Source organism: Octopus bimaculoides, chromosome 27 (assembly GCF_046866305.1).
Source record: "Octopus bimaculoides isolate indiv1 chromosome 27, ASM4686630v1, whole genome shotgun sequence".
Taxonomy (NCBI): Eukaryota; Metazoa; Mollusca; class Cephalopoda; order Octopoda; family Octopodidae; genus Octopus; species Octopus bimaculoides.
The window spans coordinates 4,348,728-4,366,227 of NC_142954.1; the positions used below are offsets into that span (position 1 = coordinate 4,348,728).

General features: G+C 39.7%; 1 protein-coding gene across 11 annotated transcripts in view; it reads left to right on the forward strand.

The window, feature by feature from the left end:
• LOC106883793 (rho GTPase-activating protein 1) overlaps positions 1 to 17,500 on the forward strand; it is a 63,367-nt gene that overhangs the window by 23,137 nt on the left and 22,730 nt on the right. For 2 of the 11 annotated variants that reach the window (XM_089343226.1, XM_089343228.1), the window contains exons 3-5: positions 7,015 to 7,122; positions 11,440 to 11,463; positions 14,990 to 15,016. In XM_089343226.1, coding sequence (XP_089199352.1) covers positions 7,015 to 7,122; positions 11,440 to 11,463; positions 14,990 to 15,016 — 159 coding nt within the window. The remainder of the gene's footprint in view (positions 1 to 7,014; positions 7,123 to 11,439; positions 11,464 to 14,989; positions 15,017 to 17,500) is intronic. The other 9 variants (XM_089343227.1, XM_089343230.1, XM_089343229.1 and 6 more) reach the window with 5 other exon arrangements.

The window sequence follows — 17,500 nt, forward strand, 5'->3', positions numbered from 1 at the left end:
GCTTGTTAATGAACTGTATATATATCTACCTTTATCTTAATTAGATCAATTAATTTGTACTGGAATGCCTGACTAACATATGCAAATGGCTTTATCTATCTCTCTCTCTCCTCTTCCTCTGCTTTCCTCTCCCTCTCTCTTATCTAGGACATCTCCAATCTGTTACCAAGATAGACGTGGCTTTGCGCTTAAGGACTTAAGGAGTTCACGTCCCCAACCATGTGATTCTCGGTTCAATTTCTTCCATGGCAATCCAGGCAGCTCTCGTCTCTAAGACTCAGCTCGACCAAGTGCTTCTAGGTGGAATTTGCTAAATGGATACTGTGCAGAATCTTGCTTTATTTGTGTGTGTGAGTGTGTGAAGGTACAGGCATGGTTACATGGTTAAGAAGTTTACTTCCCAAGCACATGGTTCCAGGTTTAGTCCCACTGCATGGTACCTTGGGCAAGTATCTTTTACAATAGCCTCTGGCCAACCAAAGGCTTGGTGGTGAATTTGGTCAACGGAAACTGTGGAAATCCATCATGTGTATGAATGTATGTATATATATATATATATATATATATATATGCCTGTCATCGCCACAGATGGAGGAAGTTGGTTAAGGAGGGGATCAACACTTTTGAGAGAGCACGTATCCAGCATGAAGAATTTAAGCGAGCTGCGCGAAAGTGTACGGCTCATATAGTGAATGGGGAAACCTTGGTCTGCAATGTTTGCAGTCGTGTATGCTTGTCAAGAGCAGGGCTTATTAGCCACCAACGGAGCCGTAAATGCAAAATATAAGTTAGTCCTAGAGCGCAGAATGTTCCTGAAGGTCGGCAATGGTCTTCCTCGGTCACGAGTGGACGGCCATCATATATATATATATATATATATATATATATATATCATCATCATCGTTTAACGTCCGCTTTCCATGCTAGCATGGGTTGGACGATTTGACTGAGGACTGGTGAAACCGGATGGCAACATCAGGCTCCAATCTAATTTGGCAGAGTTTCTACAGCTGGATGCCCTTCCTAACGCCAACCACTCAGAGAGTGTAGTGGGTGCTTTTACATATATATTTGTGTGTATGTATGTGTGAATATATATATATATATATATACATATATACTTACATATATGTATATATAAATGTGTGTGTGTGTATGTGTAGGAGCAGACTTGGTGGCATGGTTAAGGAGTTCGCTTCCTAAGCATATGGTTCCAGGTTCAGTTCCACTGCATGGCACAGGGGCCCAAGTCTGAGAGAGTTAAGACAGCGTTGTTGCAAGCAGAAAACAATGGATGTTAAAACAATGAAAATGATGAGGAGGAAGAAAATTGTAAAAGTGAAACAAACAAACAAACAAACAAACAATCAAGCAAACGAACACACAAAATATTGGTTTCACATTTTGGCGCAAGGCCAGCAATTTCAGAGTGGGGGTGGTGTAAATGGATTACATCGACCCCTGTGCTCAACAGGTACTTATCTTATCAACCCTGGGAGGATGAAAAGTGAAGTTGAACTCAGTGGAATTTGAACTCAGAAGAATGTCAAGACATGAACATTTTGTCCAGCGTGCTTATGATTCTGCCAGAACTTAATAACAATATTTATATACAGTTATCCTGATATGTATAAATAGTAATCATGTTCACATTCAATTATCTATACATGGATATAAATACCTATATACGTGTATCGGGATGTGAGTTATTTTCAGTCAATATTGAGGATGTAATTTCCTCTTTAGGGATTATAAAATCCGGGGATCAACTGGTGCTATCGATTTATATATTGAGATGTACTTGCATAGCAAGTGACTTGATCTGAGATTGTGTGCTGAAGCAAAAACAATTGCAGTGTGGAAGGTGTTTGTCAACCATTCAAGAACACACAAAAGAAACCGTTAGTTTCGCTTCGAGGGAATAATAGAAATACCAAACTAACTTCATTGAGAAACACGAGACTGAGGTTTTATATCTGTAGATAACTGCAGAGAGGTTCAGGTTACTTTCAGCTAATTATATCTACCTGTTGTTATATCACAGGTAGATTTTTGATAGGTAGTATTAATTAGGTTGATGTTTTGGAGGGCTAATGACATTTATTTGTTGTTATCTTTCAAGCAGGTATATATGGAGGGCAGGTTTATAGCTCTTTTTGGAGAGCTAATTACATTCACCTTTGCTTTATTTACAGGTAGAAATATCATGCATAGTATTAATAATGGTGTTTAGAAGACCTTGGGTGAGCAAGGGTCTTCTACCAAAATCCCCAACCAGAGTCTTGTGAGTGGATTTAGCTTAAAGAAACTGAAAGAAACACATCATATATATGTATGTATGTATGTATATGCTGCACTTTGAACCAGCCCTAAGTCAGCTCTATGGCTTAAATTGAATTTTGTACTGACATATCTACAGTATCTTACCAATACGAGGCCTGATCAATAAGTTTTAACACTCTAGCTCACTTCTACTGTTTACAGTAGTGCTTGGAAGGAAGGTGTGTAGCGTGTGATTGTTACATTGACCATGACAGAAAGTTGTCGTGGCGATACCTGCTCAGAGGCCTATGCGAAGTTGCAGAAGGTGTATGGAGAGGAGTGTATGAGCCGCACACAAGTGTACAAGTGCTTCAGTTGTTTCCAAGGTGACCAAAAAAATGTTGAGAGAGCAGTGCATGCCATCAAAGTGACACTGGGGTAAAATATACGAAGCCCAGTATACCCATCATGACTACCAGTCTGATAAGGGTACAGCAGGTACATGCATCACAACCATATGTGCGTGACATGGTGATCTCATATGAAGATAAACAGCGCATGACCTCGCAGGTGGGGTCCAGTTAGAATTTTCTTCAGGTCGAGTAGTCCATCCCACTCAAAAGGTCCCTGAGTAAGGTTCGTTTAAGGATGTTGAGCAAAACACCCATGTTTCCATAGGTGAATTATTCAAACCCCCCAAAAATTCCTCTCAACACATGGCTATGATGCTCTCCAACTACTTCTGCTTGTGATCAGAGATGTACATATCGTCAGCCACCAAAAGACATGCTCAACTGGTTACGGTCAAACAACTGACAAGCAAATCTGTGGTATTGAGCAGAATATTTGCTGTAGCCCATCTTTTTATACCAAGACTTATTATTATTATTATTATTATTATTATTATTATTATTATTATTATTATTATTATGATTGCAATGAGTAATCTCTAGAATAAATAGTAACAGTTGGTCAGTTGGTGTGATCTGTTAATCTAGCTTCTCTTTCCTATAATTGATCAATATTTCTTTGTTTGTTTGACTGATTTCTGTAAGAAGTCAACAGAGCACTAAACTTTTGAAGTTTAATAGTTCTTCGGTAAATTTCGTTGTCTACATTTGCTTGTGTGCGTGTTTGCGTACGTGTTTTTAGATTTAGGCACATTAACAATAATAGTAGCCTTTCCAATTTTGGCACAAGGCCAGCAATTTAGATGGGGGGAGGGGACCAAATTGATTCCTTCAACCCTAGTACTTGACCGTTACTTTAATCGATCCTGAGAGGATGAAAGGCAAAGCTGGCTGCGGTGGAATTTGAACCCAGAACGTAATGAGTCGGGATGAATGCCGCAAAGCTTTCTTTCCAAACTCAGAGCATAAAGCAGGGGTCCCCAAACATTGTGTACCTATATTTTTATATATATATATATATATATATATGTATGTATATATATATATATACATATATATATGTGTGTGTGTGTGTGTATATATATATATATATATATATATAGGTATATATAGGTATCTATATATTTGTCTGTTTGTGCATTTGGTTAACTACTTGGGCCTGTCTTTGTTAGCGTGTATTTACATGTCTGTGTGTGTGTTTGTGTGTGTGCAGTTGTCCATCTGTCTGCTGCATCTTTTTGTGTCTGTGTGTATATGTATGTGCTTTTGTGGTGTGTGTGTGTGTGTGTGTTACTGTTTTTGTGCATGTATACCGTTGTGTGTATGTGTGTAGCTGTCTTCTCTGTGCATATGTGTGTGTATGTGTGTATATGTATCTCTGTTCATATTTGTGTATGTGTCACTACTTCTGTGTATGTATGTGTCACTACTTCTGTGTATGTGTGTGTGTGTGTATGTATGACCTGTATGATCTCTGGTCTTAATTAACATTTAATTACAAACTCGTCAGTGCTGCCCATCACCATGATGTATCAAGATTCTAATTGCCTTAGATGTCACCCAGGTAAGCTAACCCCTACATATTTTGGCCCCTCCAACAGGCTTTCCCTTCCCCTTCTCCCTTCAAATATTAGCATTAAGGGCACCAGACAGGACCCACTTTTTATCTGTCCCCCTCCCGCCTTTTTTATTATGTTTGTTTGAACTAAATACAGCAAAGAGACGAGGTGGATGTTGACATGTCTGTACAATGGCTGCCTTGGTGCCAGTGGTATTTCTATGTTCCAGGTTTCTGAGATTCTGTGTGGTGGTGGTGGTGGTGGGGAACATTTACTGAGTTTGGTAAGTGCGGTGAAGGAGTTGTGAGTTCAATCCCTCAGCCCAGTGCTCACGTTTCAAAGACCCTGTGTCTGTGGCACAACTATATTTGAGACGATGAGAGGCCTTTTCAAGGGCTGGTGGTGGGTATCTCAGTTCATGCCACAGTCCGTGTGAATGCTGCTGGGTACCACAGTCTATTGTGGTACATTTTATTACCTTCTCACAATTAGCTGATATTATCTCCACACACAATTTGTACTCCATACTTTATACTCTGTAGATTTGTACTCTATATATTTGTACCGTGTATATTTCTACTCTGTATATTTCTACTCTATATATTTGCACTCTGTATATTTGTGCTCTGTATATTTGTACTCTATATATTTGTACTCTATATGTTTGTACTTTATATTTTATGCTGTATATATTTGTACTCTATACATTATACTCTATATATTTGTACTTTATATATCTCCACACTATTTATTTGTACTCTCTATTTTTACTCTATGCATTACACTCTATATGTTCGTACTTTATACCTTATGCTCTATATTTGTACTCTATATATTTATACTCTGTATATTTGTACTCTATACATTACACTCGATATCTTTATACTCTATATATTTGTACTCCATACAAGGTGTTACTCTACATCAAGTATATAAGACATTACTCTATGCAGTGTCGCTATACACAATATATACACTATACACAACACATTCTACACACAATAGGTTACTCCACACACGAGATTACTGTGTACAACATATTACTATACACCAGATACTCGACACAATGCCACAACACACCCAAGCTTACTGTTTTAGATTTTGAATGACACAAAACAGTCACTGTGACATATGAGACACCAAAAAAAAAATAAAATAAGATAAAATAAATATGTATAAATAAATAAAGAAATAACAATGAAACACTTTTGCTATGACATATTTTCTGCATAATTTCGAGTGGTTTCGGTGATTAGATTACAAAAGCAGTGGGCTTAATATGTCACCTTATTTAACACCATCACAACCACCTCCTTGGCACACTGTGTCTCCATGGTGAATCCCATTCTGTTCTTAGTGCCCTGATTTTGGTTTCATGTTTAAGGACATCTTTAAAGCCATCTCGCCAGTCTTGGCGACCTCAATGACCCTTGAAAAGGAGGTCGTGGGTACTGTCTTCTTGCCTGAGTAACTGATGTCTTTGGGTTTATTCCCTCTGTGCAGCACCTTGGACATGCGGTTGGAATATTGGTCAAAAGAATCACAAGACAGGTTCCTAAAGCCGAGCCAAAGACGACGTTTGGAGTTTGAAGCAATCTTACAGACCTTGCTGGATCTTCTGAAATCATCCAACTCATGCCAGCACGGAAAAACACACGTTAAATGATGATTGATGATGATGATGAATAATGTACCCCCACATATACTGTGTCCTTCCTTGTTTGAGACAGTAGTGTGAGTTGAGGGAGATTTGGCTTCTATTTCTAGCAAGTGAAGGGACCACTTGCAGGTTTTGTTCTTTTTATTCTTGGAATATGTAGTGTTCTTTAGCCCAATGATAGTTTTGCTTAAACATTTCTGTTGTCAAAGGTAGTCAAGCCCTAATGACCCTGTCATTCTCTTTTCCTAGGCATAATGTACCAGAGACTACATTATACAATGTGTCCTTCCTTTTTTATTTTTATTTTGTACTTCAATTGACTGTGATCTAGTTGCTATATCTAGCCAGTGAGGTCAAGCCACCACCACCACCGCCAGTACAAGGAGAAGGTCTTCTTTGTTTCAATTAAAGACAAGTTATTTCACATGAGAAAATATACATGAAACCAATATTTTGTAGTTGGCTCATTTTCGAATGAACGAATGTAGCTATGATATGACGATGATGGCCTAGTTAATTGCTGACCCAGAAACTAAATATTCTAGGCATCTTGGCTAAGTGTTTTGTGAACATATTCATCTGCTTTTCAATTCACAACTTTGGAATCTCGTGATCTGTGACTCTCATACAAAATGAACAAAAAAGAAAAAGTACTCAACTGCCCATCATAGTCACTGTAAATCTAAACTTGAGTGAAGTTTTTTTTGATGTGGGCGTAAATATGCTTGTGGTTGTGTGGTTTAGCATTTTGCTTCATAACTGACATTATTCCAGGTTCAATCTCACCTACAACAGGTATCTTTCACAGTCTTGAATCAACCAATTGAACAATCCTTTGTGGCTAGAATTTAATAGATGGAATCTACAGAGACATAACCCAATGAGGTTCGAAAATCAATTAGGTTGTTCATAATTTTTTCAGTCTGTGGTGGTGGCAGTGTTGACAATGATGATGCTGGTGATGGTGGTGGTTGCAGTAGTGGCATTGACAATGATGGTGGAGGTAGTGATGGCAGAAATGGTAATGGTGGTGGTGATGGTGTTGATGATGATGGTGGTGGTGTTAGTGATGTTGACACTGCAAACTGTTGCACTAATAACAATATTTCCTTTCTCTCTTCAGGAAGTTTTGAAGAATACAGCGAAGGTTCGGCGGGCGATTACGATTCTGTTTGTGAAGAGGCTGAGTTGGAACTCGACCAGGACGGCTTGGAATTAGCTGCTCAAGAAGGTATTACCTAATATCTTTACTTCTAAACTGTTACTGGTGTCACTCGTTGGACTACGCCCATACTGGAGCGCACTGCCTTCAAGGGTCTTTTACACATATCGAGGCATCGTTCTTATTTCAGTTTAGTACTTATTTTATTGATCTCTGTTTGTCAGTGCACTAGGTTACGATTTGCTTTTCTTTTACGTAAAAGGGATGCTACTCAACATCAGCTTATACTGTTACACATATACATACACACACAGACGTGTGCTCATGCATGCATTCACGCACATACACACACATATATGTATGTATGTATATATATATATAATTTAAATATAGGATAAAATCTTTATAAGAATTTATCAAGTAGTTAGCATGAAAAAACCTCATAAGGGAAAAATTTATTAATTATTCCCTATAAATATATTTATTTATATTAAGGGCATTACTATACATAAATGCCTCACGCTAGGAGGGACTCTAAAAGTCAAAACTAGCATAATAAACATGGTAGTTTGACTTTTAGAGTCCCTCCTAGCGTGAGGCATTTATGTATAGTAATGCCCTTAATATATACTACACTCTCTGAGTGGTTGGCGTTAGGAAGGGCATCCAGCTGTAGAAACTCTGCCAAATTAGATTGGAGCCTGGTGTTGCCATCCGGTTTCACCAGTCCTCAGTCAAATCGTCCAACCCATGCTAGCATGGAAAGCGGACGTTAAACGATGATGATGATGATGATATATATATGTATGTATGTATGTATGTATAAAAGCGTTGTAGTTTGCTTGAAGCATTGTAATATGAAAGAAGGTAAAAAGAGAGAAAATAGAAAGCTTTTGTATTTCAGGTGCAAAGGCCCATCTTCAGAAGAAAAGAACATTCTAAGAATTGCTGCTTTTTGGAACTCACTACTATCATCTTGTTTTCAAAATCAGAATCAGTTGTTAATATGATGGGTTTTCTTCTTTCTTCTGAGCTGGAGTCTTTGGCTCATCATCAAAATGTGTCTTCATTGTGCCATTTTTCATAAGTATTTTCATGGTTATCAATCTGATGAACTTTCTGGTCTTGTATCTTCTCTCAACACCCCTTTGTGTCATCAGTTTCTCTTCTCAAGTATCACCCATTTCCTTCCACATGTGCATCGTTTCTCTGTTGAGCTTCCTGTTAGCCATAAGTCCCGTTATTCTAGTACCTTCTTTCCTCAAACTGCTGCCCTTCAAAACTCACAGCCATCATCTTGTTTTCCCTCTGATTTATGACACACAGACCTTTAAACTTTCTGCCAATTGACATCTTTAAATTTACTGGTCCCTTCTTTCCTTTCTTTGTTGTCCCCTATACTACAGTAGCCTCAAGCCTTGTTTAAGACAAAATCGTTTAAAAAAAACGAACACCATTGAATTACCCCTCATAATCCTATCTCACAGCAGCCTATCACTTTTTAACCCTTCCTAAATCACTGTCGTCTATTTGCGTTCACACTTCTCTGTTTAATGGAAGCCATTTTAACCCTTAATTGTTTTTCTTACGAAACAAGTCAGTCAGAATGGTGTGATTATAATTACATGAAACCATGAGTATCTCATTAACGACACTGCAATTAGAAGTAAATAAATTATCTGTCAATATAGTATTGTTGATCTCTCCTGTTTAGTTTGTTTCTAGTGTGTATGTATGTGTGTGTGTGTGTGTGTGTGTGTGTGTGTGTGTGGACTCTTCTGTTATGAGTGACAGATGTGGATTCTGTAATCTCTTGCTGAATAACCTGCACAGAAGATTGTTTCAGTCATTTGACTGTAGCCATGCTGGAGCACCGCCTGTAGCCGAACAAATCGACCCCCCCCCCCAGGACTTATTCTTTGTAAGCCTAGTATTTATTCTATCGGCCTCTTTCACCAAACTGCTAATTTAAGGCAATGTAAACACACCAACATTGGTTGTCAAGCGATGATGGTGGGACAAACACAGACACACAAATATATACATATACATATATATATATATATATATATATATATATATATATAAAAATTTAAGGAATGGAGAAAACGCATGTTATAAATGCATACTTTATTCCTACATATGTTTCAAAGGATTACAACCTATCCGAAGAATTTTTATTCATTAAGATAGAAGAAATACATATAATTAAATATATATATATACATATATATAACGACCTTCTTTCAGTTTCTGTCTACCAAATCCACTCACGAGGCGTTGGTCAGCCCGAGGCTATAGTAGAAGACCTGGTCGAAGCCAGTGCTGCCTGACTGGCCCTCGTGCTCGTGGCACATAATAAGCACCCACTACGCTCCCAGAGTGGTTGGCGTTAGAAAGGGCATCCAGGTGCCAAGCAGTGGGACTGAACCTGGAACCATGTGGTTGGTAAGCAAACTATTTACCACACAGCCAATGACTTAGTAACAATTTTTATATATATACAAGGGTGAGTCAAAAAGTAATACCATTTTGTTTAGGACAGGTATAATTACCAACATAGGAACATGTCTCATACATCAAAATGAAGCTGGTCCTCTGTGGATCACATCCCTACTTCTCAACAGAGTCACCGTTTCTAGCAGTAGCAATGTTCGACCTTCAAACGAGAGCATGTATCCCTGCCCTGTAAAATTCCGTTGACTGTTTTTTGAGCCACTTCTTCACGACAGTTTTCACTCCCTCGTCACTGGAATAATGTTTGCCTCTCAAACCGTCTTTCATGGGACCGAAGAGATGATAGTCTGAAGGCGCTAAATCTAGTGAGTATGGAGGTAGTGAAGAGGTGGCTCAAAGAACAGTCAACAGGATTTTACGGGGCAGGGATACATGCTCTCATTCGAAGGTGGAACATTGCTATTTGCCCATTTTAATAAACTAAAGTTACTATTTCCTTACTGCTTAAACAAATTTGCGTTTTTAATTAGAATATATATTTTTTTGAACCATTGTTGTTGATTATGAGTGACATCAGGGGCAGGAATAGGGTTTGGGGAGACGGTGCGTAAATCAACATTTGTGATGTAACAATAGGAAGCAGGAAAAAAAATGGCAAAGTCCTTATCTGGCGGCCAACATGGATGAGGAATTGTAGTGGTTGGTCACGTGAAAATCCAACAAGTGTGGCTGTTTTGGCTGGTCGTCTCTTCCACACTGCCAACCCCACTCTCCGACTTGTAAACACAGTCGCAGACAATATTGAAATCTCTGAGCTCAGAGTCAACATTTACCAAAAATAAATAAATAAATAAATGAAAAAAGAAAGAAAGAGAAAAAGGAAGAAATAAAAGAAAAAATATCAAAAAAAATGTTAAATGACACAATGATATTTCAATTGTAGACAAACAGGTTGTTGGAACGGTTACATTGGACCTGACAATATGGTGGTGTGTGTGTGTAAAGGAAGATTATGTGAGTAATGAAGGTGGGATGGGGTGGGTGGAAGAATTCAGCTCAACTCAATGTTGGTCGTTGGTCTGAGGTCCTGTGGTGGGAGAGAGAGAGGGGGGTATTTCTAAACCAACTTGAAAAGAAAAACATTGTTTGCTTTCAGTAGTAACAATGAGTTTTGTGTGTCTTGTTCATTTTTTGTAAATAAATCTCGTGGCTTGTTGCAACAGGAGAGAAGAACGACGACTGGTTTGGTGAGAATTCTGCCCCACCTCACGTCTGCTTTCTTTATTTAGCGATTTACTCATTGGTGCAACAGACACAGGCATAGCGACGGCTGTGCAGTTAAGAAGTTTGTCTTTGCAACTACAGGGTCTTAAGTTCAATTCCCCTGCACATTATCTTGGGCATGTGGAGTCGCAATGGCCCAGTGGTTAGGGCAGCGGACTAGTGGTCATAGGTTCGCGGTTTCGATTCCCAGACCGGGCGTTGTGAGTGTTTCTTGAGTGAAAAACACCTAAAGCTCCACGAGGCTCCGGCAGGGGATGGTGGCGAACCCTGCTGTACTCTTTCACCACAACTTTCTCTCACTATTACTTCCTGTTTCTGTTGTGCCTGTAATTCAAAGGGTCAGCCTTGTCACACTCTGTGTCACGCTGAATATCTCTCCCTCTTTTCTCTCCTCTTCTTTGTTCCTTCTTCTTCTCCTCCCCTCCTCTTCCTCCTCTCCCTCTTTTATCTCCTCTTCCTCCTACCTTTTTCTCCTCCTCTTCCTCCTACCTCTTCCTCCTCCTCTCCCTCTTTTCTCTCCCCTTCCTCATTTCTTTTTCTTCTCCTCCCCTCCTCTCCCTCTGCCCCCTCCTCCCCCTCTTTTATCTCCTCTACCCCCCCCTTGCTCCTCCTCTCTCACCAAACTAGTAATTGTTATATTTTCAGGAGTTTTCTTTGAAAAATATCCAAGTGAGTAAATGTTTATCTGTGTTCTCTTCCTACTGCTGCTGTTGTTACTAATATTGCCACCATGGGGCCCCTGACTGAAAAGGGGTGGGGGAGGGGGAAAGCCTTACTGATTGCTGTTGACGCTGCTATTGCTGCTGTTGCTTCCATGGGACCCTGAGATGTGAGGGGTGCATATGAGCGGGCGGGGCAGTTATTGTTGCCAGTAGCAACAACAATGGACTGGCTTAAGTTTGGAGTCCGAGTGGCGGGGGAGGGGAGTAGGGCTACTGATGACAATGATGTTGAATATGAAGATGATGACGACGACGACGATCTGATGATGATGATGACGATGACGATGACGATGATGATGATGATGATGATGATGATGATGAAAGGCCACAGCATTTTGGTGGGGCATTTGTGGACAACTGGCCAATTTTATATATATATCATCATCATCATCATCGTCGTTTAACGTCCGCTTTCCATGCTAGCATGGGTTGGACAATTTGACTGAGGACTGGTGAAACCAGAAGGCTGCACCAGGCTCCAATCTGATCTGGCAGAATTTCTACAGCTGGGTGCCCTTCCTAACACCAACCACTCCGAGAGTGTTGTGGGTGCTTTTACGTGCCACCAGCACGAAGGCCAAAACGATGATGATGATGATGATAAATACGTAAACAACGAGAAACAAAATGGCAAACAGGACAAGTAAACACAGAGAAAGGACCCTTCATCAGTTGTCGTCTGTCTCATCTACTCCTCATTGTACATGTATATGAATATATGTAATTGGTTACATCTAAAAGAAGATGCTTCACCATTCATGTTAAATGAATGAAGCTTTATCCTTGACCAGGAAGATTTGGTGTCATTAGATGATGACCAATGGCCATCGGGTGTTTTAATCCTAAACCCTAACACATTCCCATTGGTGGGTCAGCGGTGATGGCCAAATCACTGCTCATCATCTCTTCCTGGCTTCCAGTCTAGCTTTCCCCTCCCTCTCTCTCTCTTTCTCTCTCTCTCTCTCTCTTTGTCTCGCTCCATAACTGTTAAGAAACCCTTTCTGTGGCCTCTCTCATCTTGCACACAGCTGCCTTCCTCTCTCTCTCTCTCTCTCTCTCTCTTCTTTTTATTCCAATAGCTGTAAACATCCTCCATACTAACAGAGCTAAGAATCCTCTACAACCATCTCTGACTGAGGACAGCCATGCCTGCCACACTTTCTCCCTACAATCCTGCTAAAGGTTTCGATATTTGCCACTTTCCTACTCAAAGGCTTGGCTGCATCTTTCTTCCCAGTCAAGATTATTTTTCTTTGCCTTCCCAGAATATATCTACAGACTTCTTAGCTATCACTACAGTATGATGAATGTAAGCAATACTTTATTTATAAAATATCACTTCAACAGAGAAGAAAAGACTAACCAGACATGCATGGTTTAGTCCTTGATTAGAATTTAATCAGCAACTGAGTACCCACTTCTACTATCCATGACCATTTTGCTTATAAAACTACAGATGTGATTTATTATCATAGGCTTAGTTAAATTGGATACATCAGTTGGCATATAGAATACTTTCTTGACAACTAGTTTGAGTATTGAATTATTATTATATTAACTCTTCTTTTTTATAAGAATTTTGTATATACAAATGTATTCTTTAGATATATCTGTAGATATATTCTATAGCATCTGATAGCAATGAAATGAAACCTTGTTAATACAACAGTAATTGTGTGTGTGTGTGTGTGTGTGTGTGGAGAAAAGAAGTATATTCCCACACAGGGGAGTTGGTGAGGGGGGTTGAAAATGTATCTGAGTTTTAAAATGTGTAGTAGTTTTTAAATTTTGTAACAGATTTATGAAAATACCAAACCGGTTTCAACAATTTTTCAATTTTTCAATGGTAAATAAAAATGAAAAAAGTTTAGGGGAAATTGAAGGTACAAAGGAAAATTTGGAAATTCCAGTAATAAACTTCAAGCCAATGCCTTTGCTTACTTTATAAGAATCATTTACCAAAATATCAAATCTTTCTCAATCATCACTAATCACTAATCTTCACTTATTAATCACAAGCACCAACTGAGTCAATTTTATCAGCACATCCTCTTAAATTGCTTCTTAACAAACTCAAACAGACTTAACAAAATGGATTCTACACTTATTTTTTATTTTGTTTTATTTGGTGTGGCCATGCTGGGGCGTTCACCTCATTCAAGTGTTTTAGTTAGTTATATTGACCAATCACAGTGATTTGTCTAGTAACTGCCTTAAAGACCTTGTAATGAATAAAAGAGCTGGCATAAAGGAGTATAACCCATACAACCAAATACCACAAGGTATTTTTGTGCACACACACACACACACACACACACACACACACACACACACACAGATATATATATATATATATATATATTTGACAGAACCCCTGGCGGTGGTGCTCCAGCATGGCTGCTGTTCAATGAAGCAATTAACAGATAGAAAATGCAAGATCCAATATATATTTAGAGATCAATAAAGGAAATACTAAAATCAATATGATAAACCAGATGCCTTGAAGATGGTACCCTGGTATGACTGTTGCAGTTCAATATTTGAGATCAATAAAAAAAGAAAGTGTAAGCCAAGATATTGATTGATTTTCTTTTCAAAAGCCTCTGAATTCTGGACTAAACAGCTTTGAATATAACAACTTCTTTTTCCTTTTTTTGTGTGTCTCTTTTATACACTTTTCAAACAGTCTTTTTGTTTGGGTCCTTCCAAAACTGACCCTTTCTCCTCACACCTTTCTCTTTTACCTTCCCCCTCCCTCAACACTTCCATAAGTCTTCTTTCTTTATCTCTCTCTCTCTCTCTCTCTCTCTCTCTCTCTCTCCTTGTCTTCTTCCCACTTTCACTTTCTTCTCCTACCACAACCTTCCTCTCACCTACCTGCTTCAACCCCACCCTTCACACACACATACACACACTGCTTCCCACTACCACTCAACCCTCTCCTCCCTTCTCCCCTTCCTCCTCCTCTTTCTGCTTTCCCTCTCACTTCTCTTTCTCTTCTTCCCACCACCAATACCTCATCTTCCTCCTCCTCACCACCAACAGCAGCACATCCTCCTCCCCTCCTTCCACATCATTCTCCTCCTCTGCCTACACCATCCTTCTCTTCCCACATCCTCCTCCTCTCATTCTCCTATACCTCCTCCTCCCACACCCCCTTCTCTCACATCCTCCTCCCACCTTCTCCCTTCCCACATCCTCTTCCCCACCTCCCACATCCTCTTCCTACCACCTCCCACTTCCCACAACCTCCTCCACTCACCTCCATGTCCTTCTCCCACCTCCTTCCACTTCTCAACACCTCCTCCTCCTCCCATTTCCCACACCCCATCCTTCCACCTCCTCCCACCTCCCACATCCTCCTTCTCTCACCTCCATGTCCTCCTCCCACTTCCCACATCCTCCCAATCTTCCCACATCCTCCCACATCCTCCTCCTCCTCTCACCAGACTTAGTAATTGTTATATTTTCAGCAGGAGTATTCTATGAAAGATGTCCAAGTGAGTAAACAACACCAATTCCTATTTTTGTCAGTGTGTTCTTGTCTTGCTGCTGCTGCTGTCTATGTTACTAATATTGCCACCATGGGGCCACCCCCCACACCCTCACACAGAAGATGGGGTTGTGGATTGTGTTGGCAGCATGGGGGCCAGCCAAAAAAAGGGACAGGTGGATGAATAGGAAAAATATTAATAATTCCTGTCATCGCTGCCACTAAGGAGTCCGGTGGGGGGTAGGGTGGGGGGTTAGGGGTTATTGATTGCTGCTGTTGTTGTTGTTGATGATGTTGTTGATGTTGTCATCGTTACAAATATTGCCACCATGGGACTGGGATACTGATTGGAGGAGGAGAGAGAGAGAGAGAGATAGAGATGATACTTAAGGAAGTTTAACAAACGATGATGATGATGATGGATGAGATCTCTGGTGCTGCTGCTGCTGATGGTGATGATGATGATGATGATAGGGGTGTCTCAGCAAGTGTTGTTATTGACGAAAGTAGAGACCTTTCTGGTGATTCTGAAGCAAGTCTCTCCACTGATGTTGAACATGTCTATGAAGACAGCAATGATAACGATGATGACAATAGTGATGATGATTGTTGTTGTTATAACTATGGATGCTGTTGTTGGTGTTGTCGTTTGTGTGATTTTCCCTCACAGCCGTTTCATCTGCCCTTGCCGCCATTGTTGTTTTGCGTGATTTGCCTTCACATTAGTTTTGTCTGCTACTGTTGTTGCTGTTGTTGTTGTTTGAGTCCAGCTTTCCTGAGCAGACCAATGGGTCAAAGACATCCAGCACTGACCATTCCGTCTTTTGATCACTATATTCTGCACTGTATTCTTCTTTATCCAAGATGATAGAGTATAAGTTGAGGAAGATTTGGCTGCTATTTCCATCAAGTATAGAGTATGTGTTTGTGTATATTATTTGTGGGTTAACAAAACTACAATTAGTTTCATGCTGAGAATTCTCGGTAATTATTGAACTTGTCACATTAGGACAACGGTACCCATATCCGTCCTTGAATACCAAAATGGAGATGAGTACCACTGTCCTAATGTGGCAGGTTGGATAATTGCAGAGAATTCTCTGCATGAAACCAGTGGTAGCTTTATTGACTTACAAATAAAGAATATTTATCCAGCAATGTGGTGTTCATCACTCATTCTCACTTTTTGTGTGTGTGTGTGTGTGTAATTTCATTTTAGAAGCTCTGGAAAAGCTGCAAGCTGATGCACAAGCTCTCAACTCTGGTCCGGGATTTGAACTCACAACCTCACGATCGCAAGCTCGACGCTCTAACCACTGAGCCATGTGCCTTCACATGTTGTACATATATACACACATATACACACACATGCGCGTGTATGTGTGTGTGTGTGTGTGTGTGTTTACAGAACCACATCACATCCAACCAACTGATCTGGATTCAACTGGCTGAAAATATCAATTTTTCATTGTAGTGCTCCAGCATGACAGCAGTCACATAGCTGAAACATGCAAAGCAAAATAAAATAAAAGAAAACATATAGAGTGTGTGTGATGTTGAAGTCCTACTTTAACCAATCCTTGCTGATATTTCGGTGCTACAGAAGCAGGTCAAACAATGTCAGATAAGGTCAAACGAGGTCAAACTTGTTTCAACCACTTTGTTTGTGGTTCCTCTGTTTGGCTAATGCAGGAAGGAATGACAAACGCTTGTCATTGTCACACGATGACAATGACTAAATAATGATGACAACAGAGACTTCCTAGACTAATGTGAAAGATCTAGGGTTGGTGCAGCAGCGATTATAGTTAATGTGTAATTCTAGTTAATTCTGACACAGAGATTCCTACATTGAGCTGATATCAAGTTTAGCTGTTATTTAACCCTGGGCTATCCCTGGGTGAGTAGATCTATGACCAAAGGCACTGAATCATGTTTATTCAATTTTTAGTGTTTCTTGAACTTCATTATCTAAGATGACAGAGTCTTTTTGGCATAAAATAGAGATTTAGCTGTTATTTCTAGCAGGCCTGGTAGACATGTAGATACTCCTTCATCAAGTTTAGCTAAATGTGTCTTTATTCCTTTATTTGTTTTAATCATTTGACTGCGGCCATGCTGGAGCACCACCTTCAGTCGAACTAATCAACCCCAGAACTTATGCTTTGTAATCCTAGCACTTATTCTATCTGTGTCTTTTGCCGAACCGCTATCTTTGGTTCTAGGATACAAAATCCCTGTTTTCAAGTGATCTTAATTAAAATTTCTCATTAAGAGTTCATGCTGATTTCTGTTCCTCACACTAGATTAATTTATGACTAAAATCATTCCACTAAATTCTTTGTAATTTTCATGGAGCCTGGTGTAGCCATCCAGTTTCACCAGTCCTCAGTCAAATCGTCCAACCCATGCTAGCATGGAAAGCGGACGTTAAACGATGATGATGATGATGATGATGATGCAGTGTGTGTCAAGAGAAATACACTAGTCA